General features: G+C 40.6%; 1 protein-coding gene across 2 annotated transcripts; it reads right to left on the bottom strand.

Annotated features, from left to right (window-relative positions):
- Positions 1-234: 234 nt before the first annotated feature.
- On the bottom strand, positions 235-23,432 carry NRSN1 (neurensin 1). Of its 2 annotated transcripts, XM_083187844.1 has the most exons (4): positions 23,265-23,432; positions 10,608-10,805; positions 6,842-7,279; positions 235-570 (listed from the first exon to the last, which is right to left on the bottom strand). In XM_083187844.1, the coding sequence occupies exons 2-3, from the start codon at positions 10,794-10,796 to the stop codon at positions 6,881-6,883; spliced, it is 588 nt and encodes a 195-aa protein (XP_083043970.1). In that variant the 5' UTR covers positions 10,797-10,805; positions 23,265-23,432; the 3' UTR covers positions 235-570; positions 6,842-6,880. The 2 variants fall into 2 exon arrangements, with proteins under 2 accessions (XP_083043970.1, XP_083043969.1); XM_083187843.1 differs by lacking the exon at positions 235-570 and having other exon boundaries at positions 5,307-7,279.

Here is a 23,432-nt window from a genome sequence, read left to right on the forward strand (position 1 = left end):
AAATACTTCCCCACTCTCTCTGCCAAGACAGTCATTGCTGAAATCTCTAAGGCTGTGTGTGTGTGTGTGTGTGTGTGCGCGCACGTGTAAAAGGCAGTTTGCTAGTCTACCCTCCAGAGAGATTTTGAAAAAGAGATAATTTGTAGGAGACGGAGAAAGGCCTCAGGCCAATACTTTATATAAATTATTATTCAGTAGAATTTTATAAGTAGTCATTTGACACATTTCAAACAGTTTCTCTTTGCTCAACAATCTTTTATTTTCAGACAGTGAAAAATGAATACGACTGCTTCTGTGAAACTCAACAGCAAAATATTTAAGATGACTTTGTATGGTCAAGGAATCATATGCTGGTACTGGCAGCCTTCGCATGAGAGGCCATTTTGCAATTTGATTAATATTTTTCAAATGTAATGTTATTTTTCATATTATCTTGCCATTAGTGGTAATAACAAAAATGTTCCTTTTACAATTGGAATCGTCAATTTGGAAATGATTTCTTGTGTTTCTCCAAGGACTATGGTACAGGTATGTGACCAGCTCCTTCAGCCGTTAAGCCTACTTTCCAAACTGGCAAGAATGACAGGACAAATTAAGAGCTATTGTAATGTAATAAGCATTAGACAAGGTTTTCAAGTATACACTGGTATAAGTAGTATTGAATTGAGTTAGAAAGAAGAAATAAATCTTGTATTCAATAGAGCATTGAAGTATATGACTGGAGATGAAAAATAACATATATCCTCATTAGCTTTTCTTTCAATTAAAAAAAATAATAATAATTGTATAAGGAATAAACAAATATTTAGCAAAACTATTTGTCACTGACTATAAAAAATATAGAAGAGTTATATATATCTTTCTTTTGTTGATTGGTAAACTTAAGGATTACAGTATTTGCCGACTTTACTGCACCAGTATTAATGGTAAGTTAAAGATCGGTACAAAAACATATATTATTACTTATTCTTATACACAGAATTCACATATGACAACATGTGTTTTCAGAAATATACCTAAGGATTTATATTTTTGCATAATTGCTACAACTGTATATTTTCCACACCAGTGTCTATTTTGTAAAATGTGGACAAATAAATTAGTGATTTACGTGGATATTAATCTAACCAGATTGGCTGACATTTTACTGAGTAGACAGACAGTACAGGATATTAATTAATAATATGCAAATTGAATGTAATACATTGCAACTAATCACCAACTAGCTTTTTATTTCTCAGAAGCAACTTACGTATGTTGGTTTATTAATAAATAGACTAATAACTGCTGAAGAATAATTTAAATCACATTTTGAACAATTTACAGGATTTGAGCGTTTTAGGAAAATTCGTTGAAAGAGCAGCTACACCTAAGAAGATATTTATCAAGGGAGCATCTCTGGGGTCCCAATGTATGCCTTCCTGCCTGGATGGAATACATACTGTATAGTAAGGTAGAATTACTAAGCATCATAGTCTCCCCCCATTCCATCAATCATACAGTATATACACGTGGCTTCCGGCTTGCCTCACAGTGCATTGATATTGTTAGCTAACTCTGCGCTTGGGTTTAATTTGGAACTATCTTTCTATGAATGTGGGTTACATAAACCCATATGTGAACAATGTATTGCCCATCAGGCATTTAGATTTTTGTGTAGAAACCTTTTACGATATGCTTGGCTAAATAATTTCTTATTGGGTGTACACATGGTTTGATTTAGACTATTTTTCTATTTGGTTTTGCTTATATTCGACACTGATGCACACTCCCTTTCAGTCTATATCAAACAGAAAAATAAACTGCAATGAAGGCTATAAAGTACAGATCAGTACTATATATAGTCAAAATCGAATGCATTTTGCTTGCCATGCTTTTCGATCCCGATTGAATCGGGATCTAATCGCAAGGCAATCGCACCGTGTGTACAACCCTTTAGTCCTCAAACAGTGCAAATTACTTAGCATTTTTAAAGATAGAAATATATATGCTTCTTACATAGCATGTAATAAGAGTTGGACAGCTTTTTAAATATAAAAAATCTATGGCAACTGCCGGATGCCTTATAAAGCACTTATTTTATTATACTGCATACTTATGACGCCCAGTGTCTTTTCGCTACATTATGATACTAATTAGTATAAACATTATTTGTTTAAACAACTATATATAAAAGGCATTTGCCAATCAACCTTTCATTAAGCAGAAGAACTAAATAAACTTTTCAGTATTTTAAAGCGGCTGTATTTTTGTAGGGCATTGACAAATTACATTATTGTTGTTAGCTAACCTGTCTGTTGTTATCAGCACCTGGAGAAGAGACGATGGATTGGCTATGTTTACATCAAAATCCTAAAGAAATGATACTATAAGCCAATTAGACTGGTTTTACAAATAAAGAAACATTTTAATAAACATATTGGGGGAAATTTACTGAAGGAAATTTGTAAAAAATAGGTGTATTTGTATCCAGAAATAAACGTATATTTGACATTTACTATCCCGAAAATACGGCAATTCTTATTCGTATTGATAGCACATCATTACGAATACGAATTGCCATATTTTCGGGATAGTATATGTCAAAAATAATTGTATTTCTGGATACAAATACACCTATTTTTTTACAAATTTCCTTTAGTAAATTTCCCCCATTGTGACCAATTTGCAAAACGTTTATAAAAAAAATTAGACAATCAATAAATTGTGGTAGGGAATATGTTTTTTAAAAAATTGCTAATGTACTAGACTTAAAAAAGCAACCTTTTCAGTTCCTGGTAAAGCCTGAATTGGAATGTGTGGATCTGTCCGTTCCTATTATGCCCTATGTGTCACTCCAAAAGGTAAATAAGAGTTGTATTTATTACCGTTCATCATGTATGGGCACAGTCCGGCACGGTTTGCCTCCTGGGCAGGTGTTTTTGGCTGGTCCAAGGAAATGTCCAGTTCACCAAAGGAGGATGGCTGGTGGTGTAGGAGCTTGATGTCAAAACCTCCTGTTCTGTGCGTCAGTGGTTCATTTACCCTACAGAATTGTGGTACCCATTTCCTTGACTTTTGCCTTCATTTGGACCTATCCGAACCAGCCCTACATTCTTCTTGCCGACCACAGCACAGGAGGAACTGAAAAGGTTGCTTTTTTAAGTCTAGTACATTAGCAATTTTTTTAAAAACATCTTCCCTATTTCCTTCATGATTGTCCCCACAAGTTTGACGAGGTTTGAAACCCCTGGACAGCCACGATGGCCTCCCCCCCTACAATCATCCCTACAGTCAGCAATTAGACCCCACACACAAGTGACCTCTCCCCCGATCTCAAGAAGCCTTGAGACCCCCCCCCCTCGTCTGGGACTCATCTCTTTCTTCTCTTTCTCTCTACTTTCTCTCACCCCCCGCCCCTCCATCCCCCTCCTCTCTCGCTCTCTCACCCTCCTCCCCATCCCTCCCCTCCCCCCCAAAAAAAATGTAAGTGAACCTACCGTTTGATCTATACTCCTGAATTGCTTAAATACAAAATCTGTGAAGGTACCCCTGTTTATGTTACATGTATGTTCAATCACTCATACTGTGTACTTTCACTTTGTTCAAAATAAAAAGTTAAAAAAAAAAATACATCTTCCCTACCACAATTTATTCATTGTCTATATTGTTTTATCAACATTTTGCATATTGGTCACAATATGTTTATTAAAATGTTTCTTTATTTGTATAACCAGTCTAATTGGCTTATAGTATCATTTATTTAGTACTTTCAGCGCTGCTTTTCCACACCTTTTTGTTTTGCTCTAGTCTCTAGGGGACTGACTACCCCCATTTTGCAGCTGCTTAGTGAAGTTCAAACAGCCAAGCGCCACCACCCCCTAGGTGGCTTCTTATTATCCTTGTGCACAAACTAAATTGGCTTTTTTGGCACTAATGCCGAGAATTATCACAACAGTATTAGGGGTAATTTTCCATCTAAAAATAAAAAGAGACTATAGCAACCAATCAGATTATGTCTATCATTTCTCTAGAGAGAATATGATTGGTTGCTATGGGCAACATCACCTCTTTTAATTTTTAGAATATTTAGTAAATGTATCCCTTAGACCAGTGGTAGCCAACCCTAGCCCTCGAGAGCTACCAACAGTTCACATTTTCTAGACAACCTAGCTGCTGCACAGCTGCACTCATTAATCACTGACAATTTTAAAAGATACACAGATGGAGCTAATTAGCTCACTTGTGATTCTGTGAGGAGACCTGCAAAACATGCACTGTTGGTAGCTCTCGAGGACTAGGGTTGGCTACCTAGGCCTTAGACTTTAATCAAGTATTCATGTTTAGATGTTTGAACTTATTTTCATATTCGTTCTTCTATAGATGGCCTTTTTTTTCTGTTCTGTCTTAAGGTGGCGGACCACCGCCACACCCCGACTCTGCACCCTGGACATCATCAGTCACTTACACTGGCACACCTCCACAGTTACCCCAGCACCTGGCATACACGTAGAAAGACCGCGGTGGACAGTGGATTTCAAATGAATAGGATGGCCACTGATGACACTGGCTGAGAGAGCACTGGCATCTCTCCATGTCTGCCAGTAGCGGGGTGTGACTGCAGGGGGTGTCAGGGTTCAGGATTGGAGCAGTGGGCATAGGGGCAGTCCCCGAACACACCTGATCATGGCCACGTTGAATGATTGGGTAAACCCTCTGATCATTTACTCAAGAGTTCTGTGTGGCCATTATCAGGGTTGTCCTGGAAAAGGAAATTGGATATATATATCGGATTGGATCCAATATTTATCCATGTGTGGGCACCTTTACTGTATGATATGTATAATATAATTTCTTGAACAACAGATCAATAAGGATTAGAGGCAGAGCTATAATAATCAGCACCTACATTTTGCATTATTTACATATATTTCTTTTTGCTTATTACTGTATGTTTTTTTTTTTCTTCTGGAAAATCTGTAACAGTATACTAAATATATTTTAAGGTCATTTTGCCCTTGTGGAAACTATGAGTTGAACGAAAGTACATTTTTAGCCGACCAATGCAGAACGGCTTTCACAGCAGCTAGAAAGCAATGTCCAAACTGGGACATTAACAGCGTATTAGCTGTTTTTGATGCCTCCTTTCTCAGCACTCAGACGTGTTCTGGAGTCAGAGGGCAACGTGCTTCAAATGTTTTTTTTGCAGATCATTGCACAATGAAGAGCAGAACATCTGCTTAAGTTACATGAACAGTGATAATAAGGATACAAAAGTAGCGTGCGTTATATAATTGGTAAAAGAGCAGAAATAATTCTTCTACAAATCACACACATTATAGCTTTATTTTTGTAGGCTTTCTGTTGAATTTTATGTTGCTGCATAATTGTAATTTATAAGGCAGAAATTGTTGCACCTTTCATATTTAGAAAATTTCTAGTAAAAACATTTCTTCCCAGACCTTTGGTAGGAGAATTGCCGCTAATGAGATATTCTCTTTATTCTGAATTACTTTACTTCATTACTTCCTAATAAACATTAGACCTTCTCTATACAATACTAAACACAGGGAAACATATTTTGGAATGTGTGCCCTAAAATAGCATGCATGGGGAAAAATCGTTCAGTGTGTATGCACTCAGCGATTTTTACCCTGGCTATTTGCCCCATCATCTGTGTGCGTACATGCTGGGCAAAAACTCCCAGTGTGTATGCACCTTAAGTGTTGATAATGTACTGTATTTATTAATGTAGTACATGTTCTTTGCTATAAATGTTTCCAGCTGCTACTGTTTAAGTCATTCCCAACCACTGTCCTCAAGGCACACCAACAGTGCAGGTTTTGTAGATATCCAGGCTTCAGCACAGGTGACTTAATTAGTATCTGAGGGATTCTGATTAAACCATATGTGCTGAAGCCTGGATATCACTAAAACCTGCACTGTTGGTGTGCTTTGAGGACCGTGGTTGGGAATGCCTGGTTTAAGGAATATGCTGTTTGTCCCCTTTATGTTGCCAGATTTTTGTTGATATCCACATACATTCTCATCTTGTAGAGTACCACTGTGTTTGCCATGGATGAAGGAGCACAGTTGCATAAATGGCCCAATGCCAAACTTGCTTGTCTAATTGCTGAATACTAATATTTAAAACATTAATGAAAGTCTAGTAGAAAGCTCTTGCAGCAATAAGGTCATAAAACGGTGTACTATCCATCAAAACTAAAAAGCATGGGGCAATACTGCACACAACTGACAATGTAACAAGCTGAAAAAAATGACAAAGAAAATGAACTTATGTTGGTTAAGGTTAATGTAACTGCAGGAACAGAAGGTACGGCACTCACAGCCAAGACAGCATAAATGCACATCAAAGTTTCAGTTTATTATGACTGTCATCAGGATCAATGAAATGAGTGATGCACCACCTATTCCTCTGTCTGTTAACGTGTGGGCACTGGCCGCAGCTGCCTTATACTGAGAGTGCCAGTCCCTGCAACAATCTCTCTCTCTATATATATCTATATATAGATATATACTTACACACACGCACTCACATCTGTTATCTTTATGATGTTCCTATTGTGTTTAGGTTCTAGTTAAACATAGTAAGTGAGAGTAAGAGGAAAAACACAACACATACAGTAGTTTGCACCTATCATTGATGGGATATAGTGAACGTTACCAGTTGTGTTTAACTCAGGTTTACCATAAGTACGGTAAGCTGCCCACAATAATACACAAGAACTGAGGGTCTTTTCACATTTTGCTATTATTGGCCTATTTGTACATTTTTCAGCCAGGTACAGTTGGACTGTACTGCAAAGTAAGACTTTTTACTGTAACACTCACAAAAGCTGACCTTTTTCAATTTCATTACATTTACAATGACGGGTAAATGTCAGGTTTCAGATGAAGGTTGGACATTCTGAACTTTGGACAGAGTGACAGGTATCTTTGATTCTCCAGGAGCTGGTGCCTTCATCGCAGGGTGCACATGAGCCTTGAGGTCTGCTATTCTCTCTTTAAATTTTTGTTGAAGGTACTTTTCTTCTTTGGAGTAACTTTTAGCAAAAGCAGACATTAAAAGACATCCTGCCAATGTAGTTCCCCCAATGCAAAACATGATCGCACCTGACAATTTACAAATATCAAGTGCTCCATTAAACTGGACAGCATGACTATCCACAACCACAAAATCATCTTCTCCAAAGGCTTCAATCTTAGGTGGCACCAGAAACCCAACAGCCAGTACTGTTATACCTGTCAGCATGAGGACAATGCCCGATATGAGTCCGACCTGTAAGGAAAGTGGGCATGGTCAATTAAACAGTATGAGTTATTTTTACGATGAACATAAGAGCATATCTAGCAGAGTGCATTCAAACATTCCTTTGTAAATGCATTGCATCTATGTTTCATTACACTGTAAAATGCAATATACAGGCAGGATTACGTGCTCTTTGGAGTATTGGAAATAGATGCAAAGTATACCTGTGTATTGACTCCAATCAGGTTTGAAAACAAAATTGAAAAGGAAGAGAAACAGATAATATAAATGTCATGCTCTGCGTACTTGTCTTCATGACACATGGGACTATAGTTATTCACATGAGTCTACAGGAGACACATAACTTCAGATCTGACTTTAATAGCTATGCACACATACAATAAGTATAGTTGCTGTAATGGATAAAATGTTTTACAAAACAGAACATGTACTACTGGTGCATGTAGAGAAGTCATATTACGTCCTGGCACTTGAGTCCCGTACAGAAGAAATGGGTGGATATCGACAGCGTTTTGATAGTGGACCAGAGGGTGGGATTTCTTCCATGGCTCCTTCTACATATGATATCAGCATCGATGCATTTGGTTCTGCGTTTAAGCTACTTAATGCATAAGTGATAAATTTAATAAACTTCTAGCTCCATATCCGTCCCCACCTATTACTTTAAGGAGACAATCCCACTTTTCTTTAGGTTGTGTGGATTCCTACATGCGCCACTGGGTTACTGCAGGTATCACTAGAGTTTTACACATTGCTGGGGATTTCGGCCCTTGGGCCTTTGAGAAAGTCTGTGAGAAATACGATTGCAAGATGGGCATCATTTTGAATACTTACAGAATACTAGTTTTATTACAGTAACTCCCATAGTAATTCACGCATACCTGTATTTAGAGAACACGGCCCTTTTGAATGTGTGTGCACTTATGTCCTTGGGTGTAAATGTGCATATATTCCGCTGCTGGTTGCCAAAGCATCTATTTATGCTAACCTCAAGAAAAATTCCATCAAGCTGTATTCCATGTTGTATATGGTCAGTGAAAAGGCTCATTCTATGTACCCCTGACCCTCTGACCTTTGTTGGTGTCAGTGTGGACAAAAGGGTGCGTGCGAGCCCCACGCTGACTGTGAGATTATGCACATGCGCAGAGGCTTACCAACGGACCATTGGAACCAGAATCAGGCCCAGTGTTTCAATCAAAATCATATATAATATGTTACATGGTTTTGTTTTATTTTCATATAATGCAGAACTTTTTTAAATGATATTTTGAAAACCTGTAAACTCCTCAATCATGAATAAATAAAACCTAATTACATGTTTTTAGATCCTAAATGGGCGAAGCTTGAAATATGCACAGAACCTGACATGCATCATTTTCTAGAAACAAAAAAAAACCCAAGACAAAAAATGCATTTGCAAATACTGTAGATGTGATTACTTAACATGAATGCAAACACAAAAACACATATGGGACAACACTGTAGAAATGGAATCTGTACGGCAATGCAACGGTCTCTGTATAGCATCCAGGACTGTCAGAACTTTGCAACATGCAATAGTAGGTATTGCAGTATGGCGCCCTGCAAGCTACTACTGGGGTTCCCTGCAAGCCCACCAATATAAGCAGGTGCCATTCCAAATTTGGACCCAGCACAGAGGTATGGGGAAGCATTGTATATGCAGTAAGGAACCGAATAAAGATTCACAGTGTGTACACAGAACCTGACATCTCATATCTACCACAGTCTTTACCTTTTTTCTAGACACACATGCAACACAGTAGTCAATAAGCTACTTTTAGCCAAAGAAGCTCAATTTAGCCTACCATGCCTCACAGACAATATGCCCACAAATCTTACACATATATGTAGCCAATGTCGCCTCACAGCCAATGCCCAATGTGCCCCTATACAGTAGTTCCATATGCTCACACATAGGGCCAAGCTTCAAAAATTATAAAGTTGAGAGTGAGAAACAACCAGCCAATCAGCTGCTACCTGTCATTTTTCAAACCCAGCCTGTACCATGGTGTGGTACCCTGCAATTGGGGTACCCCCTTTTTCATGCCACAGACTCATTGGTGATCAGCACTACTTATGTTTTCATATAACTGGAGCCCATGCTGCTCCCAGGACTGTTACAAAATGTGCTGCAGGGGTTAACTCCCTGTACTAGGTTGCTAGGCAACCATCTCGGAATGTGCTGGAGACACAAGGGTCTTAGGATCCAGCACAGACCTGTAATCCCTGGAGAGAAGGAAGAGAGAGTGCAGCTTTTGATTGGTATTCAGTGGGCGCCAAAACCTGAGAGGAGGAGCGTTGCTGGGTGCGAAGGAGAGCTCAGTCTGGTGTGCCTGTGAGGAGAGAAGGAGAGTGGAACTGAGGCAAGAGAGAGCAGAGACTGACCTGTAAGCCACTGTCAGCCGCACCACACAGCCGAGATCTCTGCAGTGGCTCCCAGCGGTGATTGACAGTGGGAGCAAGCAGAGGACAGCTGAAAGAGGCAGCCTGGAGTGAAGCGACTAGCAGCCCAGAGTGAGAGGGTCACATACGTGATCTGGCCCACCGCGACCACCGACACGCCAGTAGAGAGAGACAGGCTCAGGCAGCATGACGCTGCAGTGACCATGCCGCACCAGGAGAGACAGAGAGACGCGTCTGCAGACTGACACAGCGGTCCTGACATAAAGTACCATTCAAATGCAGCATGTACAGTATATGGCGATTAGGAGCAGATTGGCTTCATATTCGTCCACTCTATCTCCGTCCAAAGCTTAGTAAATAGTCCCTTAAGGCCCCTTTCACACGCTCTTGCCGTACATAGTAGTTAATGATGGACATGATTGTGTCCATTCAAACAGGGACGGACAAGGCCCGGCCGCCCGGTTGCAGCCGGATGTCACCAACGGAAGGGATGGCTGCCGGTCTGTGGCCATCCCCACCATTCTAAACTTCTGTGTGTGGCACGGCTTCTTGGCCATGCGGGGCAGGAGCCGGAGCGTGTGAAAGGGGCCTTAGGCTTCCTGTCTATTTCTTGTTCAAGAAAACGAAAAAAAATTTTTTTTTATTATGTGCATATTTTAAAACCGATGATCTTATTTCCTGGCATTCGAAGAATAACAGTAGGGGTTAAATATTTTGCACATGCCTTGTGGTAAGGGTCTCTACTGCAGTGCGACCCATGTCACTGCTGGTGCTTTGCCATCAATACATTACACAAGCAATTACTGAAGCAGTTAAAAGTATAGTTTTGTAACTTACATTACCGGTACTTTAATTAAAGGAAAGGTCTATTATATTGTTCAAATTTAGGTTTGTATGTGAAACATTTATTTACCTTCCAGAAAGTAGAGCTCCACCTACTGGGCGATCTCTGTATCTGAAAATCATCATCATATTCCCATATTGAACCTGTGCAGTCTTCGTAAAATTGGTGCAGGTAGGATCGGACTCCATAACGATGGTACCCTCCTTCAGGAGTGCCTTGCGATTGCTTGGACCCACAGATGTCAGCACATGAACTCATCCTTATGATCTGAAATGACACATATTAATATTTCATAACTGAGATTCTTAGACTGTCCACATAGAGGTTTTCATGCAACCATAACCAAATAATGAAGTACAGATTTGTCTTGTCAGAGTTTAATGTCTATAACTTTTCAAATGCTACATGTATTTTTTTATGTACAGTACATCAGGCTCTCCATTGCTTTAGGGCTGCTCATACAGTATATTATAATAATAATAATAATAATATTATAGACAACTTTTCTGCATTTTTAAAACAACTGTGCAGCATTATGCACATAAAGAAACTGCCACGTCAATCAACTCTTTGCTGGTTTTAATAGACTTAGATAGGTGCAAATCCTGACTACAGTATGGGAAAGATCAGACTTATGCTCCCTTTCTCCCCTTGCTGTGTATATACTGTACATAAACAAGCTTAGAGTAATCCAAGCTCCAAAATGCCCATTGGGCCCTAGGCAGAAGACAGGAAGGCTGATTCTGAGTTGGGAGAAAAACAAAACGACCAAATACTGTAACTGTGCACCTGGACAAATCATGTTACAATACAAGGGGAGCATATGCATACATTTTTTGGACATTATTATATTTTAACAGTGCAATTTAGATTTCACTTTGGACAAACTTGCAACCTTGCCTAACCATCCGGTTTTGCTGGGAGGCTCTCGAAAATCAAGCATTGCTCCCCCACCCCCCTAGAAAGGTAGACAAGTCTCCCAGATACGACCTAACACCCTGCAGCCACCCTCAGGCGTCTTTCATAATGGGTGGTCCAGTGAGGGCAGCCAGAATGTCAGTAAGCCTGGGACAACCCACTTCCAAATTTAAATATCTCTGTACATTGTTTTTGCCCCATCAGCAGTGCAGAATGGTTTTACAGAGTTGCAAAGTTACTTGCTTATCTTGCCTGGTGCCCAATTTTCTTACAGCCCGTAGGCTTCCTAATGTCAGGGCCATAGAGAGTGGTAAGGGACCCAGGTACTGGATTCCAATGTAATCCTCTTTCCAATATATATATCTATATATATATATATATAGATAGATATATATATATACATACACACCCTCTCTGGAGGAAGAGTGCCTGGTTGTTTGTTAGCATGTACGTTGCTCATGTCCTAATGACAGTCTTTGTAGGACCGCAACATCACATTGACTATGATCATGATTCTCCATTAAAAGCCAAAAAAAGACATTCTGTATATATATATATATATATATATATATATATATATATATATATATATAGTGCTTGTGGCATTACCAATGTCTTTCACAAGGGTGCATTGTTATGACCCTCAGCTAGGAGTGCTGAGAGTGCAGATACATAATAGGGAATAGGGCGACAGTGCCACTGCAGTCTTTGCTGCTACTAAGCCCCTTGACCAAGCACAGGACCCAGTAATTGATGGTGCAGAATAATTGGATCTCTGCTATTGAAGGCAAAATCAATGTTGATTATTGGTCAACCATCGTTGGTCTATGCACCCCTATGCTGTGTTGCCCCCCTGGCTTGGCATATATTCCTCCATTGCTCCGCAGTAGCAAGAGTTCTGCAGCCTGCCAAAACATTCTTGGTGTACTAGGTTTGTACACCGGGGTACAAGCGGGTACACACACACAGCAGAGGATAATATTGCGTATGAACAGATAAATATGTTTTGCTGCTCCTTATTGGAATGATAATTCATTACTTTGCATAAGTGTTGCTTGGAGAATCTCACACGTCTCCTTGGAAGACTGGCATATCCTCTATATACTGTACATTACAGCCCCACAACTGATTTTCAATAGAACTCAAAAACTTCAATATGCAGAGCCCTGATGATTTAGCCATATATTCATGATCATTTTATATATATATATATATATATATATATATATATATATATATAGTCGGGGGTGTAGCGCGGCACTCAGGACGGTGTTAAGAAAGAAAACAGGAGCTAAACTTGACGTTGACGTTTCAGCCTTGCGGCTTTTATCAAAACAGCTACTAAGAGGATTGGAGTGCCGGCATCCCTCCGCATATATATATATATATATATATATATATATATATGCATAGATGGTCTGGCACTCCAAACGATATAAGACAATGTCCCGGGTGCCCTCACATAAAAGATAATATGGACATGCGGAGGTGCGGCACTCCTGGTATAAATGAAGACTTGCAGTCAGGAAACTGTAACAACGTTTCAGTTCATTAGAGAACTTTTTTCAAGTGTACAAACAGTACACTTGAAAAAAAGTTCTCTAATGAACTGAAACGTTGTTACAGTTTCCTGACTGCGAGTCTTCATTTATACCAGGAGTGCCGCACCTCTGCATGTCTATATATATATATATATATATATATATATATATATATATATATATATATATATATATATATATATATAGTTCTACCAGTATAACATACATTTTATATTCCCTTTTTTATTAATTTGTCTGATTGTCTTTGGTTTGAAAGCATGTGGACAGATTTCACAGCATATTACGATTAGACATTCAATCATACTGTATTAGGATGAGCGATTCACAAATAAACCTGACTGCATGTGTATTTTAATAGATAGCTGTATCTCATTTCTTGCTGTAGACAATGGACAGCGTATCATAATTCTTTTATAATAAGGTCTGGCAGTAAAAGGCACTTAAATAATATGATGACCGCATGTCTGTATTTCAAAGATGCTGTAGCTCAACAATGAATGTTTATTAAATAATACCTTAGTATCGAAAAATGGAAATACAGGTACAATGTGCAATTGAGAGGAATAGTAATGCAATGGATTCTTCCATAATAAATATAAAGTGTGTTTTAATGTAATTTACTGTTCATTCTATATTAATAGCATGCACTTTCCTCCCTATGGGCCAGATGTATCAAGCTTCAAGAAGTGATAAAGTGGAGAGTGATAAACAGCCAGCCAATCAGCTCCCACCTGTCATGTTACAGGTTGGGTTTGAAGAATGAATGATAGGAAGTGATCCACTTTATCACTTCTAGAAGCTTGATACATCTGGCCCATAGTATGTTGCTACATGCCTCCTTGCTGGATTCTGTAAAGTTCAAACCTCTACTGTACCTCCATACGGGATGCAGTTTAAATCCCGGTGGTCGGGATCCCGGCGTTCAGAATCCCGACGCTGGAATCCCGACCGCCGAAATCCCGACACTTTCTCCCTCCGTGGGTGTCCACGACACCCCTGGAGGGAGAATAAATTAGCGTGCCGAGCGTAGCGAGGCACCGGGCCCGCTGCATGGCGAGCGCAGCGGGCCCGCTGCGTGGCAAGCGCAGCGAGCCCGCAAGGGGGGGCGATCCACGTCCCCCCTTGTCGGGATTTCGGCGGTCGGGATTCCGGCGTCGGGATTTTGAACTCAATGGATTTTTAACTCAATGGAGTTGCTCCTGCCGATTCTATCGCCATCCACCAGCTGCCACCAGCCAACAGAAGGGCACGAGATGATCACGTGGCCCCGTTCTGTCGGAGCCCTTCGCCGGCTATGGCTGGAATTGATGTCTAAATACTTAAGACTTTTTAAACTGCTTCCACAAAACCAGGGATGATTGGACCCAGCATTTTTCAATAAGTAGTTTTAGATAATAATGATTATGTGAATACCTGAACTCACAGATTTCAGTTAATTAATGTAGGCATATATGTAAGAACCGGGGAGTCCATGTCCTTTTCAGTTACTTGCTCTCTGAAGAAATTCTTTTGTGCATGGAAACGAATCATTGAATTAGACAAGTTTCATTATTGATTTGAATTATAATCATGTAGAATATTACACATATTACTGAGCATCAATCTGAGAATGGATGTGTTGTGCAGCTTACTATGGAGCAGTTTGTCTGCTAATATGAAAGCTTTGTACATAGCTCCTGCTAATAGCTGGACTGTGGGGCTAATTCAGCATGGATTGCTATTGCGACAATTCGCAGTGGACTGCGAGGAGAAAGCCGCCACCTAGACTGAAAGAGAAAACCTCCCTTGATAAATTGCAAGAAAATTGCAAATGGATCACTAGTCACTATTAACTAGTAATTCCATAATCTATCCCCAAACCATTATAGAGTTTTTGCCTTCTGTGGAATTGTGAGTAAGTCTGAGGCTTCCACAAATACGTGACTGAAACAGGGCGGAAGTGGACAGAACTTACATCACAGACCCTCCTGGAAACCGACTGGGTACACCCAGGAAACGTCTCCTCCGTTGCATTTAAGATCTACAGTACAGTATATGCATTTTCAGTTGCCAATTCCCATGATACAGTACATATGTACAGTCCTTCCATAATATGAATGAATACGTCCCGGTGACTGGAACTTGCAGCTACTAGGTTCCAGAACTCATCATCCTAAGGGCTTGTGTTATTACTGTTTTTGCCTCCATTCAGCTGTATATGTTGTGTGAGACTTGCTGCTGTTATTATTGTTGTTGTGTGAGACTTATACTGTTTATATATATATATATATATATATATATATATATAGAGATGCGGAGGAACCGGCACTCCTGGATGCTGTGCTGGATACAACTTGCCCCGGTGCCTTCCTGACACGGAAGGTGCGTGTATGCAGGGAAACAGAAAGGCTGCACTCGGAGACGGTAGTAAAATGCAAAAACCCCCAAAGGTGGTTTAATGTGACATACAGCAACGTTTTCGAGGCTGCGCCCCTTTCTCAAGCCAAGTCAAAAAACAAGTGAGAAAACCATGTACAAACAGTGCATAAATACCTGTTACCAAGCTCATGCCGCCTCCTCCTCCCCATTGCTCCGTGCTGCACGCCGCAGCGTACTTCCGTGTAGTCCCCAGCCTCCTCTAACCAGGCGAGTGACGTCTGCGGAAGTTCTGCGGCTCAGCTTCCACTGACGTCGCTCGCCTGGTGACGAAATGTTGCTGTATGTCACATTAAACCACCTTTGGGGGTTTTTGCATTTTACTACCGTCTCCAATACTGTATTTGCCAAGTGAACTGCCAGATTCCCCATACCTCAATTACTGTATATAGGAAAGTTAATATATATAGCTTTCAAATCCAATCACAAGTTCCTCTAATTAATAGTTTGTAATATTCAATCAAATTCAATAAAGAGAATCATTTAAATAACCAAATTTGAGCTGGGATTTCATCTCTGTTGAGGACATTTTCAGTTTGGATGACCAAAGAAAACATAACTTTTTTTTAATTAAAACTCCCTGAGTCTATGACTCTATGAAGCTTTACGTTTGCAGTACAGAAGCTGTATCCTCAAGGGCCACTTTCAGCACAATAACATTATACTTAACAAGATATAGAAGAAAGTTAACTATTTAAATAGGTTTTAATTACATGAATCTGTGAACTGTCTCCCAGGACTAACTGCATACTATAGATAATTGTTTCTTACTTATTTTTTTGCCATTTGGAAGCTGAGTGCACTAGTAAAGGACTTAGGAGAGTCAATATCCCCTAAAATAAATATTATTTCAGGATTTTTTTTTGTTCTCCGCTACACAACATAAGAATTATGTACTAATAACTGACATCTAGATATGGACATGCTTACGTATACCTGGGAAAAGGCACATTTAGGGTCCAGCTTTATAAGGGTAGCATACAGTATTTGCCATATTTACATCAGGAAGTGGGCAGGATGCAGGACATACACCCACTCTTCTGAGGGTGCGGAGGAGTAGCCGAAAACTTGCACAATGCAGGAGAGTAGGTAAGTTAGCTTACTGTACTTGGCTTCAGTTTGCATGCACCTCTATCCTCTGTTCCCTCTTTTAAATTGAGGGCCAGATGCACTAAGCTTCAAAAAGTGATATAAAGGAGAGTGATAAACAACCAACCAATCAGCTCCTGTCTGACATTTTTCAAACACAGTCTGTGACATGGAAGTTAGGAGCTGATTGGCTGTTTATCACTCTCCATTTTATCACTTTTGAAGCTTAGTGTATCTGGCCCTGTGGCTAAATTACCACAAATCTTTGTACAAAAATGTGCATATGTGCTTACTGTATGCATAATCGTACATAAACTCCAACGGACAAAACTCTGTATCATACAGTATATTTATATTTTGCACAATAATAAATAAATAATAGACATATACTGTATGAGGTCAGTTATGACCATGAATAAGATGACATTTAGAAAATGTTACCAAGTGTTTGGTTTGTGTTTTGGCACATTTGCACACTATAACATTTCATTAAAATACAGTATACAGCCAAATGTCATACTAACAGAACTTTTAAGTCAGTAGTCAAATAACCCATTGGTGTCACAAGGGCAGCACATGCTCAGAGGGAGTGACAACAAATTGGAGGCTACTCCACAAGGACAGGAGCCTGAAACTGCAGTGTGACATTATACTGTGGCGCCTGACTCCTGTTACTCAGAAGGAGCCTGCATGTAATAAGAGTCTCGGGTGGTAGCCCAGTATCTCTAGGAATGCTAGACACTTCCCCAGGGAGATGTACAATTGGGCTTCGTTAAGTCACACCATTTCTGTATGGCCACATCCCTTTTTGGGTAAGCACACCAAAGGTACTGTAAGCACACCAAAGGTACTTGCTGGGGGCTGTTTGCAGCCACTGAATTAACCTACGACTATGTATTTTGGACTATACATGGAGGAAATTCAGCTGAGTGTAAGGAAAACATACAGTACTAACTCAACAGAGATAGGACCCTGCTAGGGAATTGAACTTATGAACCCAGTGCTGTGAAGCCTCAATGATAACCACTGTGCATCATATATCTTACTTGCTGATACTTGTAACCTCTCCTAGAGGGGATTCTGGGTTGGATATCCAGATGACAATTATATCTGATGTAGTGATCTACATCACAATAGACCTACTCCAAATAGGCAACAGTAATGCAACATTAATGCAATAAAACAGTAGCTCCCAAACTGGAAAGAAAAACTAGACTTTAAGGCAGAGGTGGGGAACCTTTTTTCTACCGAGGGCCATTTGGAAAATTTGAAAACCCTTCGAGGGCGATATAAAAATTATCAATTATCGGCATATACATGTGGGCATTATACACAGGGCAGCGGCATATACATGTGGGCATTATACACAGGGCAGCGGCATATACATGTGGGCATTATACACAGGGCAGCGGCATATACATGTGGGCATTATACACAGGGCAGCGGCATATACATGTGGGCATTATACACAGGGCAGCGGCATATACATGTGGGCATTATACACAGGGCAGCGGCATATACATGTGGGCATTATACACAGGGCAGCGGCATATACATGTTAGGATTATACACAGGGCAGCGGCATATACATGTGGGCATTATACACACGGGCAGCGGCATATACATGTGGGCAGAGACACCATAAAAAGTGACAGTGTGGAGGAAGGGAAGGTGTCACCCCCAAACAGGTTAATGTGACATAATCACAGCGGCATATACATGTTAGGATTATACACAGGGCAGCGGCATATACATGTGGGCATTATACACAGGGCAGCGGCATATACATGTGGGCATTATACACAGGGCAGCGGCATATACATGTTAGGATTATACACAGGGCAGCGGCATATACATGTGGGCATTATACACAGGGCAGCGGCATATACATGTGGGCATTATACACAGGGCAGCGGCATATACATGTGGGCATTATACACAGGGCAGCGGCATATACATGTGGGCATTATACACAGGGCAGCGGCATATACATGTGGGCATTATACACAGGGCAGCGGCATATACATGTGGGCATTATACACAGGGCATCGGCATATACATGTGGGCATTATACACAGGGCAGCGGCATATACATGTGGGCATTATACACAGGGCAGCGGCATATACATGTGGGCATTATACACAGGGCAGCGGCATATACATGTGGGCATTATACACAGGGCAGCGGCATATACATGTGGGCATTATACACAGGGCAGCGGCATATACATGTGGGCATTATACACAGGGCAGCGGCATATACATGTGGGCATTATACACAGGGCAGCGGCATATACATGTTAGGATTATACACAGGGCAGCGGCATATACATGTGGGCATTATACACACGGGCAGCGGCATATACATGTGGGCAGAGACACCATAAAAAGTGACAGTGTGGAGGAAGGGAAGGTGTCACCCCCAAACAGGTTAATGTGACATAATCACATTAACCTGTTTGGGGGTGAATCCAAGGGTAAATGACAACCCCTGGATGTGTCAGTCACTGGGGAAGGGAGGGTGAGAGAAGCAGCATTGGCGGGCGCATCTTCTGCATATCTGCCCCGCCACCCGCCCTGCTATATTACCGATTAATCAGCTGCCCGCCCGCCTATATTACTGATGTATCAGCCGCCCGCCCGCCTATATTACTGATGTATTATCAGCCGCCCGCCCTCCTATATTACATACCAGGCGCCGGGGAAGGCTGCTGCTGCTGCCGCCGTGGAGATGTGTAGAAGACGCGCCCGCCAATTACAGTGGCTGTGGAGGGGATGCGCCGGCAGTGATTGGCGGGCGCGTCTTATGCACATCTCCCCGGCGGCAGCAGCCATCCCCGGCGGCTGGTATGAAATATAGGCGGCCGGGCGGATGATACCTCTGTAATATTGGCAGGCGGGCGGCTGTAATCTAGGCAGGGGGGCGGGCCGGACATACTGGGTGCGGGGACCGTATCTGGCCCGCGGGCCGGAGGTTCCCCACCCCTGCTTTAAGGGATGCCAGGCCAACACTTATTTTAATGTTGTCACTTTTGTGCACAGATGATGAACTCCATCAAAGTATTGCAGTGAAGAAGGAATATTATATGAAGAACAATTAATAAGTAAAACTAAACCTTTTTCTATGAGTTTAAAAAAGAGTTCATTAACAAAATCGATAAACCAGTTTAATAAGTGATATTAATGTACTGTATATGTTCCCTTCCTGGAATAGCCTACTTTTAAAGTGGGATTCGCCTACATTTGTGTTTTTTTTTTAAACTGTGGACGATGGAAGAAACAGTATAAAATGGTCTATAAAGTTGAGCCTACCTATAATTTATTCTTTATGCCAGTTATGTTTGTATACTGAAATACCGTTCAATTTTGCCTCATTTGTCTCAGTTTAATCATAGGCATACGGTCTCCATTACATCATTCTATGCATCTCAAGTAATATATCTCAAGGTCAATAAGTACATCTAGAAATGTGATTTTTTAAAATCAATACAATGAAGTGTGGTTTACACTATGCTGAATGAGTGGAAAACTCATTTAAAAAATGCTGAGAGTCTGTAACTGGTGATATTTTCTTAGATGCACCAACTCTATGGCACTAATGGCAATTTCATTTTTCCAATCTTGTGCAAAACTAGTATCTGTATTTTTAAAACAAACATTGGCAAGTGAACACTTTTGCTCTCCCACCAGCAGATGCCACCATTTTGGTCCATATGTCTTTTCACAAGTTAAGAGGCCTGACAAGACATACTACACCATCTGGTCATCTCTCTCTCTATATATATATACACACACACACACACACACACAAGACCGTATATATGATACAGTATATGTTTAAGCTACAGTTGTGTCGTGATACATCGATGCACTGCTAGATACACTAATCAATGTGTGTGCTAATTCTGTGCAAAAAGGGTTTTGCTGCAAGTGGCCTTGGGTTTTTTTCACATCAAGTTGCATTGTGCTTCCTCTGTGACTTTACACATGTATAACTTCCTGTGCAGTTAACATCTCCAGTAGCGCACGCAGGGGGGGTTTCCGAGTACCCAGAAACCCCCCCAGGAGTCTAAGGGCCCTGGGCTGAAAGCTGAGGGTCCCCTCTTTCCATAGGTACAAGAATTTTAAAAATCGGCCCTTGGGAACCGGAGATATCTGACTTCAAAGCAGTGGTCCCCATCCAAGCCTGTTAATTGCTCTTCCCAGACAGATATTTCAGGTTCTGTCTGACTTAGAGTTTTTCTGAGGGTGTATTCCAAAAGCTGGGACTCTCCCCCTTTGATGGACACTAGTAGCTTGTCTCTACTGTTCCCAGAACCAGAGATATAAGCCTTCCAGCAGCTGGTTACTGCTCCAGCTCCACACACCTGGTATGTAGTTTTATATACTCATTAGCAGATTACTCTGCCTACTGAACTCTGATCCACTAGTCCCCAATACCATTTGGTAGGTGGGATTCTCTAGTTTTTAATTCCATTAAAATCTAAGATTTTTTTTCTGGGAACTGGAGATATCTGCAGTCAAGCAAACTGTCCTCCCACCAGAAAATTTTATTATTATTATTATTTATATACATTTGGTCTATCTATAATACTTTAACTGACCCGGCGTATACTGGGGCACCTAAGTGTCCATCTCTGTGCTTGGCTCCGCCCCTCTGGAAACCCCCTTCTGAAAATCCTGCGTTTGCCACTGATCTCAGCCCAACATTTCTAGAACACAGTGAACAGTGTTTTGCTGTATCTGCGATGCAAAAAAGATGCAAGATTTAAAAGAAAATATGGTACACTACTTCTATAGGAGTGTCTCCATTGCACTGGGTGTCCTGCACCATATGGGTACAGATAACTGGTGTACATGGGCACATCTGTATCACTTACTTATTACCTTACACCTCATTTAGGATAAAGTTGTTATATTCTAGATAGTCTTTTAATAACCATTAAAAAAATAATACAATTTCCACTTGAGCTAATATCATAGACAATACCTGGAATAGGCCTGAAATATATTATGGTAGAAAATTTAATAAGCAGGAAGCAACTGTACTGTATAGTATATATGATGTTCAGCTGGACTCTTCAATACAAGTATAAATTATTATGTTTTGTGTATTACAATGTCTCTGCTACAATGCTAAACAAATGCTATACTGTATCAGCTGCTGCCATTATTTCTAAATGTACCCATGAGATGTTGTTTTCTAGTATACAGAATTGTAAAAAATGTATTCTAAAAATGTTTTGATATTGTGTCACAAAGACATAGTGATGAAGTGTAAACGAGGGAGATAGAGAGAGAGCGAGGGAGTGGGAGAGCAAGGGAGAGGGAGAGAGAGAAAGAGAGAGAGAGACAGACATAGAGAGACAGGGACAGATGGAGATTGAGAGAGTGAGTCAAAATCAGACTTTCCAAGAGGAAGTGGTGGGAGGAAAACCAACATTTGTGTCACTCCACCCCCGACATCCAGTCATACGACTATCCATATAGGTTTAGTGCTAATCATTCTGCTCCATAGCAACTAGGAATTGTAAGCCGGGCACGCTAATAAGAATCAAAATTAACCAGTCAAATAAGGTTAGAAAATAAATTAGTACTTCTTACAGAAAATGACAATTGCCAGATCACCTTTTCTCTACAATGTTATGTGGTTCTGTGAATTAAGGTTTTGCCATTCATGTAGAAATCAAAACACACACATTTGAAATATACAGTGGCTGACATCAAATAATTATTCAAATTGAATTTCCACATAGAACTACACTGAATTCGCAATCATTTTTATCTGGTATACTGCAAGCAAAAGGTGCAAGGTGCAATCACAATGTCGCTCACAGAGAATTCTTTAGTAAAAGGTGTTATGACTTGTGATTAAGAACCGTACATGTAATTGTTTGAATGCAAGTGCTATTTTTTCTAACTTAGAACTACAGTTCATCTGTATTTTTATTATTTACCTCTCTCTCTCTTCCTCCCTCCTTCCTAAAGTTGAAACACACCATTGGATGAAAGTTATACTGTAGAATTAACTACAGATTATGTATTATGTCTCTAGTGTAGATTTTATTCTACAATATCAGCATCAGTTGTTAAAGCCACTGCTGCTAGTCATATCCAATAAAAGCATGAATATACAGAGCATATGCAGTGGCAGCTACTAAGCACATCTGTGAGTGAGTGGGAGGAAATGTCCTTTTCCCTGTGTGTCCTTCACTGGCGTCCTGTTGCTCAACACAGCGCTCTCCATGGTGCTGAAATCAATTCCCAACCTCAGAGCACGTAACTCATGACGCTGCTTATCGCCATCTGCTCATGCACAATGCCCCCGGTGCACGGAGCTCAGCTCACTAAGGACATACAGTATGATGAAACAGACTTTGCATGCTTTATTGCTGCATGTTAAAGATAGGATTATTTACCTAATATGTACATGCAATATAAGTGCACGCGATATGGTCTAAATCGTTTAAATATTACCAGCATAGTATTACCGAGTAGTTCTACAAATTATATATCTATCTATATAAAATAAAAATACGTTTCAAATACATTCAATGTACGTGGTTTCTTTCTTTTAAATCGGTTATTATATAAAAGTATGGGCAGAGCGTGTCTCTTCTTCCCAGATTAGCCATGTGATGCTTGTGTGCAGCCAGCTGTGTGGTTGCTTTTCCTGCGTATCGGGGCATCAGCAATATACCAAAGATGTCATTAGATTTGCATTATAGAGCCGATTCTTTACCTTTCCCCCGATTGCCTGCTCTGCCGGCTGAGCTGTGCAGCTAGCTGCAGATCTGTCCTCGTTCCGGTCCCATCCCTCTGTCTGATCTTCCCCAGCCTCACACACCACGTATTATCCTGCTTGTGCCTGCGCACTGAGCTGCCGAGGCCGGCTTGTGTGATGTAGCGG

This window comes from Crinia signifera, chromosome 5 (assembly GCF_055691185.1).
Source record: "Crinia signifera chromosome 5, ASM5569118v1, whole genome shotgun sequence".
Taxonomy (NCBI): Eukaryota; Metazoa; Chordata; class Amphibia; order Anura; family Myobatrachidae; genus Crinia; species Crinia signifera.